Raw genomic sequence first — 24,787 nt, 5'->3', positions numbered from 1 at the left:
CTAAAAGCGGTCCTGGTGAGAAGGCTTCCGGGGGTAGTGTGTCCTTGTCTGACGTCTTGCCAGCTCAACTAATTTATTGGGTTTGGTAGTAATGGTAGAAAATTTTATATTTAGCATTTTTATGATTTACCAAAACGAACAATCCATAAACTTTGAAACTCAATTTTAATATTTCTACAGTTTATATGAATAATAATTATCTCGTTGTATTTAGAAAATAATCCATTAAAACTGAGTAAAAGTAATCATAATAATCATAATAATCATATTCTTTATTTGCTGAATACAGGTAAAAAAAGTTGTACAAAGAGCATACAGCATAAAGTAGTACTTAAATGTTTGGGACTGGTAATACTAAATGCAATATGGTGGTTTGTTTACTTGGTTGTTTGGTTGATTTTCGTACTTCGATTTGCGATTGTGTACATTTTCATAATAAACCTGTTTGTTTTCATGAAAAATGGTGAATTCAAGTTGTGTGACAGGGTGCAATAATGAGTCTTATCCTGGTAGCAGCTTTTCTTTCCACAGGTAAGTAAAAACAACAATCATATTCTTTAGGTTAACCATGAATTATGTGGATCAAAGATTTTTCTAGTTTCGTAGAAGTAGGCAGATACGTCCCGACTGACTTAAATTGGAGATTTATACTAATAATCTACTATTATAATAAAAATGAATCTCCGAAATGTTTGTACGTGCATAGCTTCCGATCGATGGCACCAAATTGGATATTTCATTTTATTGTGTTTGTTAGTATCAGGAGATGGTTTTATAAAAAATATTATTCGAAATTCCCGGGCGAAGCTGGGTCGGGCAGCTAGTTTTTAATATAGAAAAATCTTAGTTCGAAGTTGGAAATACTGTCCGACGAACGGCGAAGCTCTTGACTTGCCCTCTATTGGGTCCTAAACATAGCTGGTGTAATGTGGGTGATATTCACCTCTGCATACACCTTTGGGTAGGTACCTACCTAACAAGGTTACACTATGTTATGTTAACTTAAGTTGACTCGAAGTTTTGTTAGTAACAGAAACTTAATCTATGTTAGTCATTATATTTTTTGTATTGTAGGTTTCCGAAGAATGAAAATCAGAAATTGAAGTGGGGAAATGCAGTGCCTGGAAAAATCTCAAAATCGTCTGTTGTTTGCAGTGCGCATTTTAAATGTGACGACTTTATTCCTGGTTATATTAGGAAAATGCAATGTATAAAAACAAATCATTAAATAATTATTGCAATTTTAGTCTTTTTTTTTCGTTTAGAATATGCATAACGTTCATTTGACATATCAATCATTTAATAATAATATTATGTAGCTTTTTTGTACTGACTCAATACGGAGTGAAAAGTTAGTAAGGTTGTTGTCAAATTAACGGTATGTCAGATGATGCCTATTTTACAGAGAAGAAAAAAGTACCTCTGACCCTTATGAGTACGCAGTAAGCTCGACCGAAGTTGCCGGCGCACGTGGGTAACTGTGTACCCTGCTTGCTATTTCACCTAACCTAATATTGTGTGAGAAACAGATAGACTGTGTAGCGAGTACATGCGTACATAATATTTTCAGTTATTTAGGAGTTTAGTAAAAGACGAAATGTCATTTTTCTGCATCTAGTTAAAAGTCGGAGTATACAAAACAATATGTCCTGTGTTCTGTTTTATCATGGTCACCTAATTAGAAAGGGACACACTACCAACGGGAGCCCTCTCATGCGGACCGGCTTTTTCGCCATGGTGCACAGTCTAGTTAGAAGTGTAAGGTCTTTGGACCAGTGTGATTGTCCGGATTCATTCCTGGTCTGTGGTGATTGTCAAAGAGTTGTCAAACAGAAATTGATTAAAAATAAATGAAGGAAATTAGTTTTCATTGTATTTTGCTTCAGTGAAATGGCTTTAAATTTGCTAAAGAAAGCTCTTCTGTATGATCCAAAAGCTGTTCGAAATGCTGCAGCTATATATCATAACGCTGTAAGAAACCGTAAGTTTTTATTTGAACTCAATAGTGAATAATTTGCTAATAAACCCTGTTATGATTGTTACGTCATAACCTTCACAGATTGGAATTACCAATATAAACCGGGTCCATATCCTAAAACACCGGAGGAACGAGCCGCGGCGGCTAAGAAGTATGGTATGACAATTGAAGAGTACCAGCCATATCCTGAAGATATGGGTTATGGAGATTATCCTAAATTACCTGACATTGGAACAGATTCTAGAGATCCAACCTACCCATACGATTTGCCCGACTTGAAAAGAAATTTTAATGAACCAGTAAGTTAATATTACTGTGTATTTCTGCAACTTCTAGTTCCCTCTTTTATGATCCTATGTTCATTTTGGTACTGGAAACAGTTTCTCATAGTGCAATAATTGCACTATGAGAAACTTTTATCTTGTAAGAAGTTATCTATTCAACTACACCATAATGGTGGAACTGTTGTTTTCCTTTTTTAATAAGATTCAAACTTTCAGATTCATGCAAGTGCTGAAATATATGGTGAAGATCGCTATGACCCAGCAGCAAGGCCTAGATTCTCTCTTCCACATCAGTGGACCTGGTTTCTAGGAACAATGTTTGGTAGTCTAGCATTGTATATATGGTTGGAAAATTATAAGTTTGGTCGGCCTGTTACTCTTAAGCAGTATCCACATGAAGGGCCGCATTATTTGTTCTGTGAAAAATAGATTTAAAAAAAACATGGTCTGTAAATGTGGCATTCAAGTAGTGTATTTGATTAAATAAAAAGTGTTATAAATTAAAATTGTTTAATTCCTTTTAGATCACTTTATATGCTACTAATCTGTGTATAAGTAATCAAAAGATTATATTCTCTTTAGACATAAGGTAAGTTACAATATTCAAAAGAGCTATATTATTTTCAAGTTCTATAGTAAAACTAGATGACATATGTGACATGGTTTGTGAGGATTTAGATTTTGAAAATCCTGTGGGAGTTCTTCAATTTTTGGGGACCAAAATCGGCCTATGTCCTTTCCTAAAATGGTTAAACGTATGGGCTATGAAAATCTAGCAGATAGACGCATGTTAATAATATTAGTATGAATAGTTATATTATTGCTTAAAAATTAGAATTTTTATAGTATTCCCCATAAATATACAGCACTCTGCTATGCCTTAAAAACACCAAACTTACCTACAGGAGTTGCTTAACATAACACAACTATAATAACGCACATTAAATGCTGTGCAGTTATAATTTCATTAATATATCCTAGTATTTTTGCCCTAGAGATGCTAACAGGTATGGCTTGACACCTCTTTTCTCTCACAATAGTTAATTTAAAAATGTGGAAGGACCTTTCACTGAAATGAACAGGTGCAAAATTGAGAACCCTACCTATAGTACTGCTACAATAGTGTTACAATATTCACTTATAAATACTAGTAAAATATTCATCTTCTAGGTCATACAGGTCTGCTGCAATGTCATCACGGAGGGACATTAACTTTTGGTCACACTCTTGCTGCTTTGTACGAAACAATTTGGAATTTTGTGTAATAGCTTCATTGACAGATGGAAAATCATTCAAAATTAAATACTGCTTGATGTCTGATACTAATTTCATCAAAGACTCTCCTGCCCTCACTGAAAAATATCACATTATAATTATTATTATTATTACATTAGACTAAAACGCAACTGTACTTAGTTAAAACTTGATGTTTAGATGAAAGTTAGTACTCTGTTATTAAAGCTCTTACCAATATTAGCTGCTCTCACTTGCATTTCAAAAGTGTCCTGCTCAATTTGTGTCATCCTATTTAATTGTGAATCATTTTCCCCTTTGGCAAGTTTTATAATTTCTAAAAAAAATAAGAACGGATATATTCTAAGCAATATTATACAATTTAGTATAGTATAGTAGTATGTGTAACAAGTAAAAAAATTCAAAAAAACCTTGTCCTAACAATCACAACAAAAAAGAATTATCCAATTTGGTCCAAACGTTCTCAAGTTATGGCGTGATCAAGGGAAATAGGAATTCATTTTTATTTATAAGAAAGCACAAGATATTGAACTGAACAACTAACCTTCAAAATTTTCTAACATACTTTTAACATCTTCTTTGAGGCGTGTTGTGTATGATTTTAGCAAAGCTTCTTTATTTTGTGGTAAGTTTCGATGCATGGTTCTGTTATTACTTAGTTCACAGAAATTATAAAATAACAACAACAGAAATTATTTCAAACTTTGAAAATCAATATTCGATTGCTGCTCAAATTGTTCAATTTATACTTTCAAAATTAAACTGAAAGACGATTTTACACATTGATATAAATCTCGAATCTCATGTTTTTATTTTCGTAGCAAAATAATTCAAAATTGCAATTTTAATTTTGTAAAATGACATTGACAGTTGACACTTAAGTGATCACAGATCAGTAATATACCTTTGTACCTTTTTTTTCTTTTCTTTAAATCTGGCTTTACTCTGATTAGCCAATGTCAAGTCTGATATTTTCAAGCCATTGAACTTATACAAGTACGGACTCCGTCCGCGCCGGCGCCCGCCGACACACGCGCGGTGCCTCCCCAGAGCGCTTCCCAGTCAGTTCCACCACCAAAATACACCAACTAACACAAAAGTCAAAAACCAGCCACTCCCAACAAAAAAAAAAACACTCCAGACAAGCACAGCACGCGCGCCAGCAAACGCCATCATAGACGAAGTCACCTTTGTACCTAGACATAAGTCTTGTAACTCATGAATTTTTTAATGTGCCTGGATTGAGTCCCCATAATTCAGTAGTCCCGGGTAACATTGTAATCATGTCAAAATACTGTCAATGGTGAACTGGGAGTCGATCTTGGATGAAGGATTATAGTCGATGACGATGATGACAATATGATGATTCAATGGAATTAATTGTTTAAAAATTGCGTCACATTGCTCGAGCATTTTATGATTTTGCTGTTCAGTGTGCGCTGACCTACAATAGCGACTTATTTAGAGACAAAAGGAAAGTAACTGCATATTCAAAGAAAAAAAAAAAAAGATTTTATTAGCATTCAACATTTAAAAAATAATTTTTATTTCATTTTGTTATTTGAGTTGCAGCTGTGTAACGCGCATACTCCTTCAACCGGACCGCGTTAATGTTGATGAATCCAGTACTGTCCTCGGGTGAAAACCCACCAGCAATGTCCATGGAAACCAAATCTTTATTATACAAACTTGCACCACTCTTCCTTGCTAAAATTGACACTGTAAAAAATATTTTAATATAAGTACTTAAAGCTGTGCTATACACACTTACATCTACTCATGTGACTTAACCATAGATATGTACTTAACTATGAACCCCAATGAAATGCGTTCTTCCGCTTTTTCACTGCGTCTCTCCTATCAATCTCTCGCGTTCGCGCAGTGACATCATCGACTCCGGGTGCACAGTTAAGTCGTACGTGTTTATACATAAATTGAAAATTAAAATTTATTTATTTCGGGGGCAGCAATGCCGGGGATAAGGACAGTCGAGTCAGTATGTTCCACGTATGTTCGATGGTCAAGCCTAGCCGCAATCATCTAGAATGCTAAACTTACTCATCTCACCGCCTGCGTGAAAGGCTCCGAAACAATATAGGATATAAACACCCAAAAAAATTACCATTTCCTTTAAACACCTGAACTGTTACGGTACCAGTAACAGATTCTTGTGACATTTCCAAGCATTTTCGTGTATAGAAAGCTTCCGGTGAAAACCAAAAACCGTTATATACAAAATCAGCCATTTTATCTTGAAGGTACTTCTTGATTCTGTAAAGTCACAATATTTTTAAATAAGAAAGCCAAAGCATTTCGTATGATATATAAGTAGTTGTCTCACTATAAATTAATTAAGAATTCCAGTAAGGCAGCAGCAGAAATGGCCGAAACCGGTAAGAAGCGTAAGTATGCCTCTTTAATAGAGAGTTATATTTGATGTGGAGACCCTGGGGCCATGGAAATACATTTTTTACTAGATGTTTTTTAAGTAAATAGGTTACGTCATCTGGTGACAGAAGAGCTGGCTCATTAAATGGTATTTTAGAATCGATACCTACCTCAACACTTCCTTATCAAGGGCGTACACCTCTAGATCTAAATGAGCTACGTGCAGTATAGTACCGGCAGGCGTTTCGTAAAGTCCTCTAGACTGGAAGGGAAGTTGACATTTGATTAATGACGATTAGCTAATAAAAGTCACACTACCTACCATATTACTACGAACTCATGCCCGCGAGTTCGTCCGCGTGGATATTTAGGTTTTTAAAAATCCCATGCGAACTCTGTAAACTCAGGTGCTGAAAAGTAGCCTATGACACTCTCTAGGTCTTTACGTTATGTTTACGTTGTTTTGTTGCGACGTGATTGAAGGATAAATCAACAAACCATAGATCAACAAAAACACATTTTCGCATTTATAATATGGGTAGCGACTAGTGAGGTACCTACTGATATAATTCTACGTATGGCGTCGTACATGACTTATATTGGAATGAATGGGTAGCTGCCACCATAGCAAGGCATCCAATAGGTCGCTGACACTGACATCATCAGTGTGCGCTGGCCTTAAGTGAATGTATCTATCTACCTTGAGTCCCAGGAATCGGTTTTCTACAATGTCAATACGGCCTACACCGTGTTGTCCGCCCAATTTATTCAACGTTTCCACTAGAACCAGGGGGTCTGTTACAACAAGTGCTTTTTGATGTCCACTTGGTATTTGAGCAGAAACCGGCAAACCTATGGGTAGGTAAATAATAATTCATAAGAACATATTGTACGGATTGGTCAATTGTATTTCAAATGCTGCTTTAACACACGTTCGCGAAATTTTTAACGTATTTATGCCTTTGTGGGTTAGGTGTGAAGGAATTGCCATCATTCTGGTATGAGGAGCCCACAAAAAGCCATAAAAGCGTTAATCATTCCACTACCGCGTCCGCTTTTGCGTCGCTCGGTGTACTAAAACCGTAAAAGCCTCAAGACTTTTAAATAGGTAATTTTATTATCGTACGCACCTCTTTCAAAAGTAATATCAATGATACTGGGATAATCATCCACTTGTTGAAGGTCCCGCGTCATTTTGTAAATACCACTTGGAGGTATGGCACCGGGGTCTTCAAGGACGCCAGACTCGTAACTGTAATATACGAGTACTAATTACTTACTAAACCGCTAGAAGGTTATTAATTATCCTTTATAAACTTTTACATACCGGTCCAGTGCTACAAAAATATATCTTTGATTGAAATTCTAACCCTATTCGCAAATACTGACTGTAGCAATGACTGACATAATATGAAGGCGGTGTCATCGTGAGAAGTAGCGACTAAGACCCACCCAAGTTATTAATTGGACGGGTGACCGACTGTCGAAGTTGAAAATCTTGACCTTCATCTTGCTAAGGCATATCGGCAAGATGAAGGCGTTAAAACATCGGGACCGATTACTCATTATCACTAACCTCTGTGTGCTTAGTATGAGATTTTATATCTGACCCAACGATGGTATAATTCGAGATCGAAATATAATAACGTTACAGTGAAATAGACTTAAACATAAGAACAGTTAAAGTCAAAAATTCAGTACCACCGATTTTAATTTTGTTTCCGTTTGGGTCGCTAGCTGTAAATGTATAGACGAACTTGAGCTTTAAAGTAAGGTATTTAAGGCGTATTGTACTTTTACGCTGAAGTGTTTCGACGCTCGGATTCAATCAACGTCGCGTCGATGTAATGTAAAATCTCATACTAAGCACACTGATAACATTTGTTAACCTGAGACTCGAAATAATTAGTCTTAATCTGACCTTCTCGGCAAAATGGAAGTCGCTCCGTGATAAGAATTTTACTGTAGCTTATCAGGCTGATTTCGGAGACTGGTCGAAAAAATCGCCTACATGAATATCGGCCATTTTAAATTTTTATTATGGATGAGGTACAGCCCGCTGACAGACAGACAGACGGACCAGCAGAGAGAGGCTTAGTAATAGGGTCACGTTGGCACCATTCGGATAGGGAGCACTAAAAATGCCGGGAACAACGAAGAAAATTTCGTACCTAATATGCATAATGTTCTCATCAATCGACCACGGGGCTTTGGTCGTCGCTGCGACGGGTATGTTTTCCTTTTTTGCATACTCAATGAGATAACTTCTCCCTTGAAATCTATCAAAGAACTCTGGGATGCGCCATGGTGCAATCACCTGTAATTTACCAAATATTTGCAAGATATTTCTAATTAACAACTACTAACTAGAGGATGCTCGCGACTTTGTCTAGGTTTTTAAAGACCCCATGGAAACTATTCAATTTTCCGGGATAAAAATTTGCTTACGTCAATTACATGGACGCAGGCTACCTCGGTACTAAATTACATACAAACCTTTTAAGCGGATGGGTCGTTAGGAATCCCGTGGGAACTCTTTAACTTTTAAAGAGACTGATAGGGATAAAAAGTAGCCTATGTCCATCCCCGGGATATAAGCTAATTGTGTACCACTCAGAATCGGTTAAACTGTTGGGCCATGAAAACCTAGCAGACAGACAGACAAATATACTTTAGCATTTATAATATTAGTATGGATTAGATGATGCAACTTCGTCCGCCTGGATGTAGGTTGTTTAAAAATCCCGTGGGAACTCTTCGATTTACTTACCACATAAAAAGTAGCTGTACGTCCTTGGGATGCAAGCTATCTCTGTTCCTTTCGTTAAAGTCGGTTAAAAAGCCATGCTATATGCCATAGCAGACATTTTCCCATTTATTATATTAGTATGGGTTCTAAGTACCTTTCCTTCGGGCCACAACGAATAAACGCTCAGTTCAAACCGAACTTGATCATTTCCCTTGCCAGTAGCACCATGAGAAATATATCTGAAAAGGGAAATATAGTTCATTGAAATCTCCAAGTACACAAAAAACAAATACTGTACCACTTTTAGAAGTTGCGCCGATGTACTTGCGCAGAAAACTTATTTTTAAATGGCGCGAAAATATCTCAGCCAATTGACGCGCGTCCGTCCGCTAGTGGTTGTTGCTTACGCGGCATGTTCTGTACGTGAGCGAATCATGAGCAAGATAGCATGAGTCTTTGTCTTAAGGTCTGTATTTTATTGGTGTGCATTCGGTTCTAGTAGGCGCGGCGTTGAGTTTTGCGCAAACGAATTTTGCTGATGCGATTTATAAAAGTGTTCTGTATCTATATAATATATTAGAATTTTTTAATACTGACTTAGCACCCAGTTTTTTGGCAGCTTTCACAATTCCTACAGAAATGCATGGCCGTGCCAGAGCGGTGCCCAAGTAGTATCGGCTTTCATACACCAATCCCATTTGAATGGCAGGCAACATGTAATTGGTCACAAACTCCTCACGCAAGTCTTCAACTATGACCTATAACAAAAAAAAAGTGATATTATAGTTTCTCAAAAAACAAAAACCGTTTTTGATACAAAAGGTGTAAAACATAAAACAAGTCAAACTTACATCTTTAGCACCGATGAGTTTTGCTTTCTGGCGAGCTTTTTCAAAATCTTCATCTTGTCCGATATCGGCCATGTAACACACGACATCATAATTCTTTTGGATTAACCTAACAAATAACAAATAAGACTAAATGAAATTAACTTCTATTTTTTTCTGCTGATTTATTTCTATTAGATATCTATTTAGAACTTTAGCCGAAGTTGGGCTAACTTTTTTTTTAGATACTTTGAGGGCTAGTCGTAACGACGCGATGCGTTTCACCCAGTATATTGCAAGGTAAACTGAACTTTATATCCACTTAATATAGGAACTAATTTAACAGAATCAAATCCATGCTCTAATTCACCTCTTTCATATTGATTCACAGTTACATTAAATAGTGCAGATAAAGTTCATTTACATTGTATCATTTTATGAATTCGACTCTGCCCCAATATTTACTTTTGATGCAGTCTGTATGTCTAAAATATAACAATATATTCCAACTTGCCATTTTAAAATACAGCTAGTGTCGAGTCCACCAGAATAAGCTAAAATAATAAGATCTCTAGCCATCGTAAGATATACGACTATACGTATAATCAATACAACGTTCTGATAAACTATGTTGTTCAGACTCGAAAATGTTTAATAATATACTAGACTGTACTTCAGACTGGATAACTGCTTTACGACGGCTATACACGTTCAAGTTTACCGTCAAGTTTGCAGCGGACTTGAAGCGGCATCCAGTAAACTTGACGGTGTATGACTATCAGTGTGCATGATATACAAAATAACGCCTCCTTCTATAATAGTGTGCATGATATCAATTATTGTCATGCACACTTGACAGTGTAGTATGGCTATTAGTTCACTGGATGCCGCTGCAAGTTAAACTTGATCGTGTAAGTAAAGCCGATATTACATTTAAGAATATATCGTCGCGAAAGTGACTGAATTCCCAACACGGAATTTATTAGTTTTGAAACAAGAGCAGAAAACTAAATTATTAGCAAGATAAAATCGCGATTGCTATCGGGAGAGTCTAAGTTCAGGTATTACATATTAATCTATGGGCTAAGTATAATAAGGAAAAGGTGATTGACTGACTGATCTATGAACGCACAGCCCAAATCATTGGACTGACGGGGCTGAAAGGCACGCAGATAGCTATTATGACGTACAGGATTTAAAAAAACCGAAATCCACGCGGGCATCCTCTAATTTTAAATAAAACGAGATAATAACAGGAAAATACCGCTGCGATGTCGTTTTAACGACAATTATATTCGTAAATGTAATGTCGGCTTAAAAGTTCAACATATTAGATAACCCCACAGGTCATTTTGCACTTACTTTTAACAAACAAGCCATTTAATTTATATTTAACTTTAATTTCTATTATGTCCATAGTTTATCTAAAGTTTTATATTAGTTATACCTACTATAGAAAGTTTGAGAGAAAGATTAATTTTTTAAATAAAAATCTTGGCGAGGATTAAATAATTTATTAATTTTTAACAGTTCAATACTGATAGTTATGTATGCTTAAAGTAAAAAAAATGCATATTAACTACATAATTGCACAAACTATTTTAATAATTTCTAGTTAAATCTATTACCTCCTTAAATCTATGTGGAATTAATACAAGAAAGATATCGTCCATATCTATTGTGATATGCACAATTTATTTCGTTCTTTTACAATGCTGATTTGTTTATATTTTCATAACATGTTGGCTCTAAAAAAATGTAATGTAATCATACTACATGTATGCTTATTTTGAACATAGTAATAAATAGCGTCTTTCGGTTTATCTTGTCACATGACCAAGATAAAGCGAGGTCGCTGGAATGTTGAAAACTAAAACGTTAAAATCTTCTAGTAACATGCAAATATTATTATAATTTCAACAATGTGTCAAATTACCTTACAGCATTAGGCCCAGAAAAAATCGAGCGGAAAAGCGCGCGGAAATCCGCACTAGGTTTTCCTTTTTCGCCGAATCTGCTCGGTAATTTCGCAGTAAAGTTGGTTCAGTGTGCTAACATCTCATCAACGTGAATAGAATTCGAGCATCAAACCATAAAGTAAAATGGACCGTAACTGCTTGTTTTAAAGCTCAAGTTCGTCCTCACGTCTACCGCTCAGCGGAAATCTCGGTTTTACTGAATTTTTGACTTTAAAGCGAGGAGTATTAGAGTTTTTTTACTGTGACGTTATTTTAATTTGAAGCTCAAATTCTAACAGCCTTTGTGAGATGTAATATCTCATACTAAGAACTCATAAGTAGGACTTAGTTGGTTGATTGCGGAAACCCTGCATCAATCATTATTACAATCGCAATTGTTGTGATTGGTTGATGGCGAGCGAGTGTCAACTGAAGTGTCAACCAATCAGAGGTGATTGCGATCGTGGCATTGTAGCTGTCATTCTACCGCAATCGAGCCCCAGGTGTGACAGTACACTTAGGTCCAGTTTCATGACAGGCAGTTAAGGTTACGTTATGGGTTACCGTAAAATTTTGATCACCAAGAACAAAGTGGGTTGCACAAGATAACCGAAACCTCGCATCAAGTACCAGGTAACCGAAACGTAACTATAACGGCCTGTCATGCAACAAGACCTTAGGAAAAGTTGTAGAAATTCCACGCTAACCGATCAGTGTCGCAGATGGCGTTATATGCGCATATAAATATTTATTTGGAGCTCTCCTTACATTTTAAAACAACACATCGCGCGCGTTTTTCCCTCTAGATTTGTCCCTACATTCGAACACACATAGAATTTGGACTATACTCTATCCGGAAAAAAGTTTACGCTTCCAATTACATCCTTAAAAATGGAAAAATAAATTACTATACTTTATCCGCGGAAAGAAATTAGTATAGCGCTCTCTCAGAGTTCGTAATCCCATACGAATAATACAAATATCTCAATGGGCGCTGACCAATTTGAGTCGCCAACCAATCAAAAATGAAACTATGTTTTCAAATTGAATTTTGAATGTTTTTTGAAAACATTTTCAAATTGAATTTCAAATGTTTTTTGAAAACAATAATATATTTATGATTGGTCGGTGACACAAATGGTAATAATTTATTTCCGCGGATAGAGTAAATAATTTTTCTATTTTTTTAACACCTCATTAGAAGCGTAAAATTTTAATTGAATTGGTTTCCAAATATCGACATTTACATCATTACTAACAAATTACAGTGTATACTAATTTGATATCAGATAAGTAGTGAAGATCTAAATAGAATTTAGAATGATCGACAAAAAACTTAAAATTAGGGCTCACAATAAATATGTAGTAACAATTGTGTTATTCTTATAATATTAGTAATATAAAATGAATAATAATTTAATAAAACAATTATGTTTATGTAATAGCAATCTAGCATAATACATACTAGTCTAGAAGTAGTAACTAAAATTCTGGTCAACATTAATTATTATATACGGGTTACTTATTAAATACTTCTAAAACATTAACAATATTAACATCCTAACATAATAAAAACATAACATATTGAAATGTAATTGCAATTAATTGCAAACTATATCACACACAAACGGATAAGATGTTCCGTTTTAAACTTTGTAGACCTTTTAGGAAGTAAGGAAATGAACCAGTCAATAATAACTGATTTTCCACCAATTTACGCGTATTTAAAAATAATATACCAAAATAGGTTTTTCTAATTTTACCCAATCTCGATTGGTGAAGGTTATAATCAGTAGTGAGTGGACTACAAAGAATTTCATAATAGTTTTTAATGTATAGAACGGGTGCGTAACGTACCTCTTATAATGCATATATTTTAAGATCTTACTCGCCATTTTAATTGAATGTGTCAACTGTAATGTCAAAAGTACGATTTTGGTCCTTAATAATCTAAAGGTGAACCTGTATTTTTGATGTAACAGTTGACACAGGTAAAAGGGCGAGTTAAATTTTAAAATGTTTGGAATATACATAGATAGATTATGTCGTTAAATCACAAAACAAGTCTAAAATCTTCTCTTTAATAGTATACTTTAATAGCTAAACTTATTGGTAAATTAAATAAGCATAATTCAGCGTATAGGAAACGTTATAGTTAAAATTATAGGGCTTTTGTTATAATTCTATAGAATTCACGCACATTTTAATAATACAATAATATTAATATAAACCTATATTAAAAAGGTTAATCTAACTTCTAAAGTTATTTTTGGTGTATTGTTGCAAAATGTTTTAGTAGTCAACAAAGATGCTACCAATCAAATCCCCAATTTAATGTAATCCTCTCATTGATATTTGCACATACGATATCACAAATGCAAAACATTTCATTTTTCCACTTCTCTATAGGTTTCTTGATATAATTTAGATACGACTGATGTTAATGTTAATGCAAGTAATAATGCAAATAAGAACAAAAAGTGTATACTATCTAAATTTGATTCCTCAGCTTCATTATTTGCTTTTACTTTATAAGTATATTTATTTTCAATATAACGTATTAATATTATCAATTCTAAAAGAACTCTAGCGATTTCGTGATATTCATAACATCATCATAAAAAACAATGGAATAATTAATAATTTAAGTTTTCAAATAAATCTCGACTGCGGTTTGCACTGCATCTTTTTCAGCCCGCACATTAAAGTGCATAAAATCAGCCATTTTGATTTTTAAGAATTTTATGTACTAAGTGCTCGCGCACTCGCGCAATCAAAATGAATCTAATGACATATCGTTTATCGAAACCGATTGAGTAGTTACGAGCGGACATAAGAGTACATACATATTACATGCGATAAATACCTACAGGTAAAAACATAACTCTTCTTTTGGGCTTCACCGCAGTCGGGTAAAAAGTAAAAGGTTAAGTACCGTTAGTCGGGACCGGGTTTAGGCGGTGAGAGAGCTGAGGTCGGAGAGGAAGTTGTCCGGAGTGAGAATGTGAGAGGAGCCGATGATGACCTCCCAGTTCTTGAGGGCGGCGGTCACTTCGTACGCGCAACGGATCTCAGAGAAGCAGACGCCTGAAACAACAATAGTTCTTTTAGCTTTTAACCTATCGTGGGTGATATCCATCATCACTACCCACCCATATCATAAAAGCGAAAGTGTTTTTGTTTTTTGGTTTGTCCCTCAATCACACCGCAACGGAGCAACCGATCGACGTGATTTTTTGCATGGATATAGTTAAAGATCTGAAGAGTGACATAGGCTACTTTTTATCCGAGAAAATCAAACAGGTCCCACAGGATTTAAAACCTAAACCCACGCGAACGAAGTCGTGGGTATCAGCTAGTTGGAGTATACCTGACTATACTGTATCCCCGAAGAGAAGTTAGTATAGCGCTCTCTCTGTTAATGACAAGTAAGTGGTTAACACCCACAGAATTTTTGTCTCTCTGAATGAGGGACTCAGAATCGTATACTAAATTTCAGTTTTCGTTAGCATTCCCCTTATATTGAAAAGATATCGACGTAGAAAAAACACAAAGTAATGAATTTTTTACCCCCAGAAGAGCATTTGTAAAAATCATAACTTCAAAAACGTCATTGCTCTGAATTCGTGAAATATCTCAACTTATCAACACTTACCTCCAACAATAAACACAAGCAATCTTGGGACGTTCTTCACAGTCTGTTGAGCTTTGTCTTTGTGCCAATGTCCGTAGCGTACGCTAAAACCAAAACAAGAAATTATTATAGATTGGAATTTTATTTACTTCTTAGGGTTCCGTACGTTCGAATGAAAAACGGAAGGGTCACTTGTGTCGAGTCGCATCGGCAAAATTAGTTTGCGCAGAAAAGCACAACCTAACGCCGACTAAAACAATGGCTGAGATATTTCTGCGCAGGTACATCGGAGCAAAAATTACAATATATTTACCTGGTAGGTGCTTGGTAACCAGAAGTTTGCGCGCGTCCCGCAAGGAACGGGAAATGGCGCTGGTCCAATTTGTCGTCGATTGAATCCTCGATTATGTCCTATGTGAATACAAAATTATATTATTAGTTTTAATTATTTCTTCAATCAAATACAATCTATGTTTTTCAATATATTTTTTGTTGTTACCTTAAGCACTGGAGTCCATCGCGACATCTGATAAGTCTGTTCGGTGATTCTCTCCTTTCGAGGCACTTGGTACTGCTTCTTTCTGTTCCCCTGTTAAAAGCGATAGGACATTACAATTATTGGTAAAATATCACAATCCGAAGTTAAGACATTCTCCTCATTTCGCACGGGCTCGTAGGCTCGGCCTCGAGGCTGTACCTCAATAGATAACACTACAACAACCTAGGAGAACCTAGGGCCACAGCCTTTTTGCTGTCACCCACCAAGCTTAGCAAATAGCGAAAAAAATACCAACATCTCTTCGTCGTATTCCTCATTGCTGAGGGTCGTGACCTTTTATCGCTATATTTTATTATTTGGGATAACCTGGTCAACCTTTCGTTCTATGTCGACGACGACGTTTAGGAAGAGGTTGGCGCAGATTGCTTATCGGTGGGCTCGAGCTGCGCGTGCGTCACCAGCTAGTTGAGGTTTTCCTCCGGGATGCTGTTCTTGGACATGATGTATATGTGTGGGTAGTGGATACGTACGTCGACGACAACGTTGAGGCCGAGGTTGGCGAGGTTGAGCAGCGCCTGCTTGTCGGAGGGCTCGAGCTGCGCGTGCGTCACCAGCTTGTTGAGGTTTTCCTCCGAGATGCCGTTCTTAGACATGATGTACAGTGCGATGATGCGCATCTTGTCGTTGTTCTTGATGTTCTGTAAACACACAATTTATTACAACTTCACCAACGTCTACCCTCGATGTTACGATGCGAGCGAAAGAAAGATAATTGCTGCACGTGGGTGCGTCGGTGAATTTTTATTTTTTGTTTAGACCCATGGATCATAGAACTACTTGCTACCTGCACCGAGAAACTCCATTAACTGGTTTATGTGTTTCTTAGTTGTTGTTACAATTTATGAATAATTTCCCATACCTGATCTAGAAGTACAGGTACGATGCTCCTCATGTGATCTTTAATCTTCTCACCCTCAGCATCAGTGCCCATTGCAAGATCCTGACAAAAAAGTAAAGCAATCACATTATTTCTATTTGACAATGTTATCTTCAATGCGTGTTAGTTCATACTTCGTGAACTTCGTAGGCGTGTTCGCGAGCTTAGCCTATGTAAGCGCATAGCATGTATAGCGCATAATTGTACAGTCGGCCTCAGAATTAGAGTAGCAATTCCGCAAAACTATTGCATCAAAAACCTGTCGCACTTATGACCTTTTTCTAAAAACACGCCACACACGCCTAATGCATGTGCATACCCGTGCCACGCGAATATGATCATTAAGGTGCTAAACAACTTACGGCCTTTGACTGTAAAATACCTCTGTTGATCACAATGGATCGAAAACGGTCGAAGTGATACAGGGAATATAAGGACCTGCATAGCTCCATAAAGAAAAGGAAAATACCCCAATACCTGTTCAACCTTGCAGAGCTTGTCGACGTAGCCCTGGTAGGCCTTCATGCAGTCCTCGGCGAGGCGCAGATGTGTCGCGTACTTGGATAGCTCCTTCTGGTACTGTGGCATCTTCTTGATCATCTGCGACAAGTCTCGCATGGATTGTTTGTCACCTGCGAACATAGATAGATAGATAAACTTTATTGCACAAAAAACGTGAAATAACTAAGACAAAACTAAAAACAAAACATAATTATACAGTCAATATAGGGTTTTAAGATACCCATGGAAAGTTTCCAGGCCAATTAAAGGAGAATTTTGGATGAAACAACTCATTTACGCTAGGTTCATCAAGGCACCTTTCGAAGAGTTTATATAAATGAACAAAGCAGCCTTGAGTGAGACATATTTGAGACTACTTGCATAAAGAGATTCAAATCGGTCACATACAATGGTTCACATTCACATAATCATCATTGTTCAGGCCCCGCGCGGCCTCCAGAACAATAATAATTCTCAAAATTCATTGTTTTATTAAAAAATAATTAATTTAAAATCCCAACCAAGGAGTCGCAAGCTATTTTCTACATTAAAAAAAAATGGCCAAGAGCAATCAGACTCGCACAAGAAGGGTTCCATACCATCGTACAAGATATACCTAACTCTTTTATGTAAAACACTGCAAGTTAATAACGGACTGCACCATCTATGTGATTTAGTAAATTAACTTTTTCACACACACTTTGAACACATTTCTATTTTTTTTTGGTGAAATAACTATAAATTCACGGTTTTCAGATTTTTTCCTTTACTTGTGCTGTAAGAGTTACATAGCTACCAAATTCCTAGATTCTAGGTCAACGATAGTTTTCTTGACAGACAGATGGACAGACAGACAGACAGACAGACAGACAGAAAAATGGATCCTTCTTTCTTTCTTCTCTCCGGACTGGTTTCCGCATTTAGACATTTCTCTATGTTATGCGTGCGTTTGTGTAAAAGTGATCCTATACGGATCCTACATACAACGCGAAGAGTGTTATTTCCTTTTGAGGTACGAAAATTAGAAAATTAAGTTTAGTTTTATTAGTACCTCCTCCCATGCGTTTAGATTCAGTGAATTTCTTGAGATTCTTGGTAACCGAAGTGGACACCACAGCAATGTGCTGATGCCGCAGTTCCACCCAGAGTTCATCGTTCTCGTCCAAAAGTACTTCCTTCTGGTTTCCCTGAGCGTCGTATCTGTAGGAATAACGAATATTCTATAACTTTCTTCTTTAAAAACCAAGTTTTATTTGGACCTATTCTAGTCTTCTTCTTCTTCTACCTAGCGTTTTCCGACCTAGATGGCGTCACTTTTCTTACATTTTGCCGCCCACTTTGCGCGGTCTTGAGCATTCGATTTACTGAGTCTATTGGCTCTCAGATCTGCTTTCACGACGTCCACAGCCACCGCTTTCTTGGTCGAGGATTTATCTCCAGGACAGCGATGCTGAGACATCTCTGGTGCTGCAAATGTTCGTGGGCAACGATAATCACTTAAATCAGGTGACCTGCCTGCTCATTGGCTCGCTATCTTATTAATATAAAAAAAAACTATTATCAAACAGATTTGAGTGTTCCATGCTACAGCATTTTCATCTCAGTGACTCTTTCATATACCTAGCCAGGGCTGGGCATGTTTTTCTATGTTGAACCTATTCTAGTCAATACTAGAATGTAGTAAGAACCGCGTCGCTTACCGGTAGACATCGTTCTCGATGGGCAGCAGGTCGTAGGCCATGGCCTGCAGCGTGAGCTCGTGCAGCAGCGGCGACACGCAGTCGAAGCCGCGGTCCAGCACTAGCAGCTGTGAGCGCGCCTTCTCGGGGCCCTCGCCCATGGTCGGCTCATCCGCCTTTACCATTAAAGCAAAGCGTTAAATATCTGCTTCAAGATTACTATAATATTGAGTAAGTAGATGTAACAGTCTGTGTTTGTGTGGATATAGATTTTTAGAGCTCATTATAGAGGTTTCGCGGGCGTGCGCTCGAAAAATCAAATGACTAGCTGCTGACGCCCGCGACTTCGTCCGCGTGGATTTAGGTTTTTCGAAATCCCGTGGGAACTCTTTGGTTTTCCGGGAAAAAAAGTAGCTTTTGTGCTAATCCAGGATATTATCTATCTCCATTCCATTCCGAATTTGAGCCAAATCCGTCCAGTAGTTTTTGCGTGAACGAGTAACAAACACACATACACATACGAATCCCAATACCTTCTGATTCTCATTGACTAATTTAAAAAACATAAAACCCATTTTAACAAACCCATATTATGAAGAGTTGAGATGATGTTCTTTATTTGCCAACGTTGAAGGCCCTTGTATAGACTATTTAAGATAACAGTTATAGCAATAACAGCAGTATACAAAAACTCATCTATCCAAAATTGCAATCATTCAAGATATTATGTGGAAATAAATAATGCTAATTACCTTATAGGCATCCAACTTCTGCTGAATTAGTTGCGCGAGTTCTACATTGCGTTCCCAATCACTGTGGAATATTTAAAAAAAATATGTTTGATGAAAACAGTGTCAGAAGAAAGAACTAACATAAGTAAAAGCAAGAACTTAGCTAGCTTTTACTTATGCTTACAAATTAGCAACTTTTTGAAACAAGTGAATTCGAGACTATTTTCCACAATACACTTTGCAGATGAATGCATTTGTATTGTAAGGCTTCATATTTATCATTATAATCTTCTTCTTCTAGTGCCGTCTCCTATCGGAGGTTGGCAATCATTAAGGCTAACTGGATCTTGTTCACCGCTGCTCTAAACAGTGACCTCGTACTCATGTTAAACCACTGGCGAAGGTTTTTGAGCCAGGATGTTCGTCTACGGCCAGGTCTACGCCTGCCCTTTATTTTCCCTTGCATTATGAGCTGCAGCAGGTCATATTTTGAGTTCCGCATTATATGTCCCAGATATTCGAGCTTTCTCCTTTGCACACATTTGAGTACTTCAGTAGACTTCCCCATTCTCTGCAACACGGTGGTATTTCGAACACGATCTCTCCATGAGATTCGCAACATTCGCCTGTATACCCACATCTCGAACGCTTCCAGTTTATTGCTCATCGCCTGCGTTAACGTCCAGGCTTCTACCCCGTACAATAAAACTGAGAAAACATAGCACCGTGCTACACGCATCCGAAGGGATATTTTTAAATTTCGGTCACAGAGAACTCTTTTTAACTTCGTAAAGGCATTTCTTGCCTGTTCAATACGGCATCGTATTTCCAGACTGTGGTCGCCGGTTTCGTCAATCATGGTTCCTAAGTATCGATATCGTTGGACTCTTTCTAAGTTTTCATGGTTGAGATACAAGGAGGTGTTCTGCACGGGTGATCGGCTGATTATCATATATTTCGTCTTCTTGCAGTTGATATTGATGCCATATGAGTTGCTTGCTTTGATCATTATAATAAGACTGGTAAATAAGAAGCCATGTTATTGCTATGAAGAGAACAAAAGGCTTAGCACATTATGAAATTATCCATGTTTGTGTATTCGAACGTTAAATGTTATTTATGCATCTGCACACCGTTTGTTTGAGTTAAAACTTTGTACTGTTGATGTTGAGACTTTCGTCAATCTTTCTCAGTACCATCAACATACAATATGTGGTGCGTGAGTTGCATTATTAGCAAATATCTTCAAAGCAAACTCTTGCTTTGAGGTTAGAGCGCGCTTGCCTAGAATATGCTTATTCACTCGAATAAGCATATTCTAGGGAAGCGCGCACTAACCAAGACCTCGACATTGCTTTTTTAAGCATGATTGTCGTCAAGTGCAATAGGCTTGCACTAAAAAATCACGCAATAAAAAAAAATTACCTTCGGTAGCGTACAGAGGGGTATTCTCCAAGAGTGGCACAGAGTGTGGCGATTTGTTCTGCTATGCGTTCCATATTGGCGTTGCGGGTCTGGGTGAGTGCTGGGTTGTACATGCACTGAAAGGTGTCTGGTGAGTCCAGAGAGAATACCTAAAACGGTTACAAATTTGTAACACATTGTAACATGTAAAGAACATTTTTTGTTTCAAATTTCATATTTGGTTGATTTTTTAAATTCAAAGTATATTAGCCTTTGTAATCATGACTATAATATTCCCCTTTCCCTCCAACTAAGCGTAAGCTTGTGCTAGGAGTGGGTACGATAATAGTGCAATGGGTGGAGTTTGAACGGCCAATCTTTTGGATTTCAGTCCACTCCTATAACCATTGAGCTATTGAGGCTAATAATTTATATTATCATCACCATCAAACGATATCCACTGGCTCACTACTGAGCCCAGGTCTCCTCTTATAGGAAGGGTTTGGTCATAGGCCATGGGTATTGGCAGACTTTACACACTTTTGAGAACAATATGGAGAATTCTCAGGCATGCAAGTGTCCTCATGATGCTCTCCCTTCACCGTTACAGCAAGTGATGCATATGCTTTGGTATTTTTAATGCTAAATAGAATTATTTGCAGTATGACCTCTGGTATTTTAGATTAATTTTATTTTAGAACAATTGGTAGTTTAGATAACATCAAAATACATAACCCAAATAAAGTATAATAGGTACTTGTCAGACTCTAGTTTGTATTAAGTTAATATAGTTTAATACACAATGGAAAAGAGCCCTCTCTATCAACAGTTTGAATCTTTTTGAGAATAAGTATTTCATTAATAAAAGTGTTCATTTTATTATTATTTTATTGTTACCTGACTTTCATATGGCAAGAAAGCAATGTTGATTTCTTTCAAGGTTTTTATTTTTCTTGCAGCAGAAGATTTACACAGTTCATTGAATAACTCCTCAGGGCATACTAACCATAGCAGCATGAAAAAAAGTTCTATCTCAGTAATTTCATTAAAAAAAAGGTTTGTATGGAGAATTATGGAGGCGGTGATTGTTATCCTAATTTAAGAAACATAAAAATATTTCTACCTAAGTCTGTTATAGACTTTCAAACCATCAAACCGATGTGTCCAAAAAAAAAAACAATGCATTAGGCACATTCCTTTTTTTTATAGTAGTAGCAAATACCTGGGTATCCACGAGTAAAAAAAATATAAAATTAGGGACAAACCTGTTGTTCATATGGTACAAAAGCTATGTTGATTTCCTTTAAAGTTTTGATATATTTAGCTACATATGAACGTGATAATTCATCAAACAGTTTATCCGGACAAGCTGTAAATTAAAATAAAAGTGAAAATATAAAAATTAAAATGCAACTTAACATAAATGCATTCTAGCACAAATAAAATGAAAAATGTGCAGTAAAATAGTTAAACATCCCTTTTAATACAAAACATTGCATTATTCTGTTAACATGTATTTTTTTTTTAAATCTGATACAAGTTAGTCCTTTACAGCAATCTCACCAGATGGTAAGTGATAAAGCAGTCTAAGATTGATGGAGGCTAAATTGGCTTGGCGTAAATAGCATAAATAATGTTTTTTTACCAATTTAGCTAAAGTATTCAACAATTTTGCTCAATAATATGTTCACAAGTATTATACAATGTTTTGGTTTAAAAGATAATGCTCTAGCTATAACAGATATTTTTATTATGTTAAAAATGAATTATTCTTACCTTCAGTGAAGAAAACATGTGCTGCTTTGTACATGATACGGTTGCCGACAGAGAAATCGTTGATAAGAGCATGCACAGATTTTTCGCATGGTGTAATCAAGTAAATACCATCCATGGTATACAATGGTTCACGTTTCTTGTGGATATCTTCTACCACTGTAAAATAAATACTTAATTTTAAGTATCTATAGAATAGTTATAGAATAAAATAAACATGTTTTTTTGTTAGTAAATGAATAAATACTACAGATACATCTAGTAAGTAAATAATTACATGTGATTCCTTCTGCCGAAATGTCGTGCATCTTGCAGCATGCAGATACCATGCGCATGGACAGCTGGTCCACAATAAGTATCCGCCATTCTATACGTTGAGACTCCTTGCCTTTGGGACCGCGATAGCGGATCACCTCATTCATAATCTCTGCAAAATAAAAAACTTTCAGTTCTAACAGTTCAAGGTAACTAAAATTGGCAAACAATCAAATACAATTAATTTTTTTGATCAGTGATAAATATTCATTATTCTCTGTGTCTCTCTATGTGTCATATTGCTCATTGCTGAGGGTTGGCCCCTGCCCATTAATCATATAATGATAGGGGTAATATTGCAGTGGTTTCCCACTGCCCAGATCCTTTTATGATTTGGCATATACTAAGACTACTACTTCTACTATCGGTTGTTAGTTATAAGAACTGGGATCCACAGATCACTCTTTACGGTAAAGGGGAAACTAAAAAGTCAAATTTGAACCTCCAAATTCAGTCAGCTATCAAGATATTGACTTGGGTCAGCATTGCTTAGTAATCAAGTTATATGCGTTGTCACATCTAGGCCATGACATTTTTTCCCATTTATCTCTCCATATTGTAGTGAATATTTATTAACATTTAATGTTTGAAACTGCATGGTATTTAAAACAAATAAAATAGTTTAACTTATGAGTCATATCCTTAATAAGTATTTTTTTAAATGTGGTGAATTGCAGTTTACCTAAATCCAAAGTTTTTGATAAATAATTGTTTTGTCTATAGGTTGATTAAACTATAAAAGTTTTATATTTATTATTTATATTATGATTATGATTATAAACATGAACCACTTCCAGCCAAAGGCTCTGTTTGTTATGTATTGATGTTTTATGTGAAGTAAGCAATGGTTTCATAAATAGTGGCTAAAAATATGCCTTGTAGTCATATATATCAGAACACTATAAAATAGATGCAAGTATTTTTCTTCTTCTTTGATTGGCAAGGGGTGGCAGGCTTTCGGTCGCAATGAATGACGTAAATTGTTCCCACCCCCTCTAGCAAGTGTGATGTGACATAAGAAAATCAATAATTTACGCCTCTGTCAGCTACAGAAGTATTAAGAGTGCATAAATATTAATTATATAATAATATGCTTAATATACAACAAGTAAAAGTTATAATAAAATTATAATTTTGATAAATTACTGATATTATTTAAATTGATGAAATGGTTAAAAAATGTAAAAACTATTGTTGCTGCAAAATGTCGTGTGAAGGAAAAAACTATTAATTGGTTTCTTTTATGAGTTGCATTGCCAAATATTACAAATATGAGCTATATAGTCTAAAATTTTAAAATATTAGTCATCGATAAGGCCAACAATAATAGTTTACAATTCACAGGGCTACCATGTATTGTTCGCAATGTTATTTTATATGATATGTATGCAAAAACCTATTAAAACAATACTTTTTGAACTAAAAAGCAGTGTAAATAGTAATAAAAATTAATATTTTTACTCACTTTGTCCGACAAGTGCTTTCAACGCCATCTTGCACCATAGACTAACTTTTCGAATAGAACTTTGACAGCCGACAGCCGTCAAAGGAAAAGAATCGATCAATGTTTATGGTCCGATTTTCAGCAAGATTTTCATTCGCCCGCGGAATTCGATTTTTGATTTCCACTGTAGCACTGTAACTTGCAAATGGTTAATATAATAATTTCTATACAGACATATTCGATATTTCGTCACCGTAAACTGTCCTCAATGATGTATGAAAACAGAATGTACTTAACTACTTGGCATTGCAAATACTATACATTTTGTACCAGATAATATGCGCGCGCAGTGCGCACTGATAATGAAAATGATAAGAAGGCGGGTCAATATCAGAAGAAAGAGATATAAATATATAGCTCATTCTTTCTAAC

At 36.2% G+C, this 24,787-nt stretch overlaps 4 protein-coding genes and 1 long non-coding RNA gene across 7 annotated transcripts; 2 read left to right on the top strand and 3 right to left on the bottom strand.

The window, feature by feature from the left end:
• Positions 1-330: 330 nt before the first annotated feature.
• On the top strand, positions 331-1,241 carry LOC123864182. The gene is made up of 2 exons (XR_006795713.1): positions 331-531; positions 1,075-1,241. It is a non-coding gene; the product is annotated as an uncharacterized LOC123864182 (long non-coding RNA).
• A 560-nt stretch (positions 1,242-1,801) lies between these two features.
• On the top strand, positions 1,802-2,768 carry LOC123864173 (NADH dehydrogenase [ubiquinone] 1 beta subcomplex subunit 8, mitochondrial). Its single transcript, XM_045904460.1, has 3 exons — positions 1,802-1,981; positions 2,060-2,277; positions 2,479-2,768. The coding sequence occupies exons 1-3, from the start codon at positions 1,891-1,893 to the stop codon at positions 2,689-2,691; spliced, it is 522 nt and encodes a 173-aa protein (XP_045760416.1). The 5' UTR covers positions 1,802-1,890; the 3' UTR covers positions 2,692-2,768.
• LOC123864174 (mediator of RNA polymerase II transcription subunit 22) lies at positions 2,759-4,385 on the bottom strand. 2 transcript variants are annotated; one of them, XR_006795709.1, is made up of 4 exons: positions 4,061-4,385; positions 3,731-3,832; positions 3,327-3,614; positions 2,759-3,269 (listed from the first exon to the last, which is right to left on the bottom strand). XR_006795709.1 is itself a non-coding variant. In XM_045904461.1 (3 exons), the coding sequence occupies exons 1-3, from the start codon at positions 4,155-4,157 to the stop codon at positions 3,397-3,399; spliced, it is 417 nt and encodes a 138-aa protein (XP_045760417.1). In that variant the 5' UTR covers positions 4,158-4,385; the 3' UTR covers positions 2,759-3,396. The 2 variants fall into 2 exon arrangements, 1 of the variants encoding a protein (XP_045760417.1); XM_045904461.1 differs by having other exon boundaries at positions 2,759-3,614.
• Positions 4,386-5,009: 624 nt separating this feature from the next.
• LOC123864143 (argininosuccinate synthase) lies at positions 5,010-10,118 on the bottom strand. Its single transcript, XM_045904415.1, has 10 exons — positions 9,995-10,118; positions 9,505-9,610; positions 9,251-9,411; positions 8,808-8,892; positions 8,076-8,221; positions 7,035-7,156; positions 6,605-6,756; positions 6,075-6,166; positions 5,639-5,787; positions 5,010-5,235 (listed from the first exon to the last, which is right to left on the bottom strand). Exons 1-10 carry the CDS (start codon positions 10,057-10,059, stop codon positions 5,066-5,068), a joined length of 1,248 nt encoding a protein of 415 aa, XP_045760371.1. The 5' UTR covers positions 10,060-10,118; the 3' UTR covers positions 5,010-5,065.
• An 861-nt stretch (positions 10,119-10,979) lies between these two features.
• Positions 10,980-24,648, bottom strand: LOC123864137 (protein ROP). 2 transcript variants are annotated; one of them, XM_045904409.1, is made up of 15 exons: positions 24,377-24,648; positions 22,874-23,023; positions 22,600-22,755; positions 21,721-21,824; positions 20,845-20,993; positions 19,441-19,501; positions 18,710-18,864; positions 18,061-18,209; positions 16,986-17,140; positions 16,491-16,571; positions 16,102-16,269; positions 15,572-15,661; positions 15,386-15,483; positions 15,094-15,176; positions 10,980-14,525 (listed from the first exon to the last, which is right to left on the bottom strand). In XM_045904409.1, exons 1-15 carry the CDS (start codon positions 24,402-24,404, stop codon positions 14,392-14,394), a joined length of 1,761 nt encoding a protein of 586 aa, XP_045760365.1. In that variant the 5' UTR covers positions 24,405-24,648; the 3' UTR covers positions 10,980-14,391. The 2 variants fall into 2 exon arrangements, with proteins under 2 accessions (XP_045760365.1, XP_045760363.1); XM_045904407.1 differs by lacking the exon at positions 21,721-21,824 and adding an exon at positions 22,089-22,192 and having other exon boundaries at positions 24,377-24,646.
• Between the last annotated feature and the right edge of the window lie 139 nt (positions 24,649-24,787).

This window comes from Maniola jurtina, chromosome 4 (assembly GCF_905333055.1).
Source record: "Maniola jurtina chromosome 4, ilManJurt1.1, whole genome shotgun sequence".
NCBI classification, from domain to species: Eukaryota; Metazoa; Arthropoda; class Insecta; order Lepidoptera; family Nymphalidae; genus Maniola; species Maniola jurtina.
The sequence above is the reverse complement of the archived record's forward strand: the minus strand, read 5'-3'. Positions and strand labels throughout refer to the sequence as shown.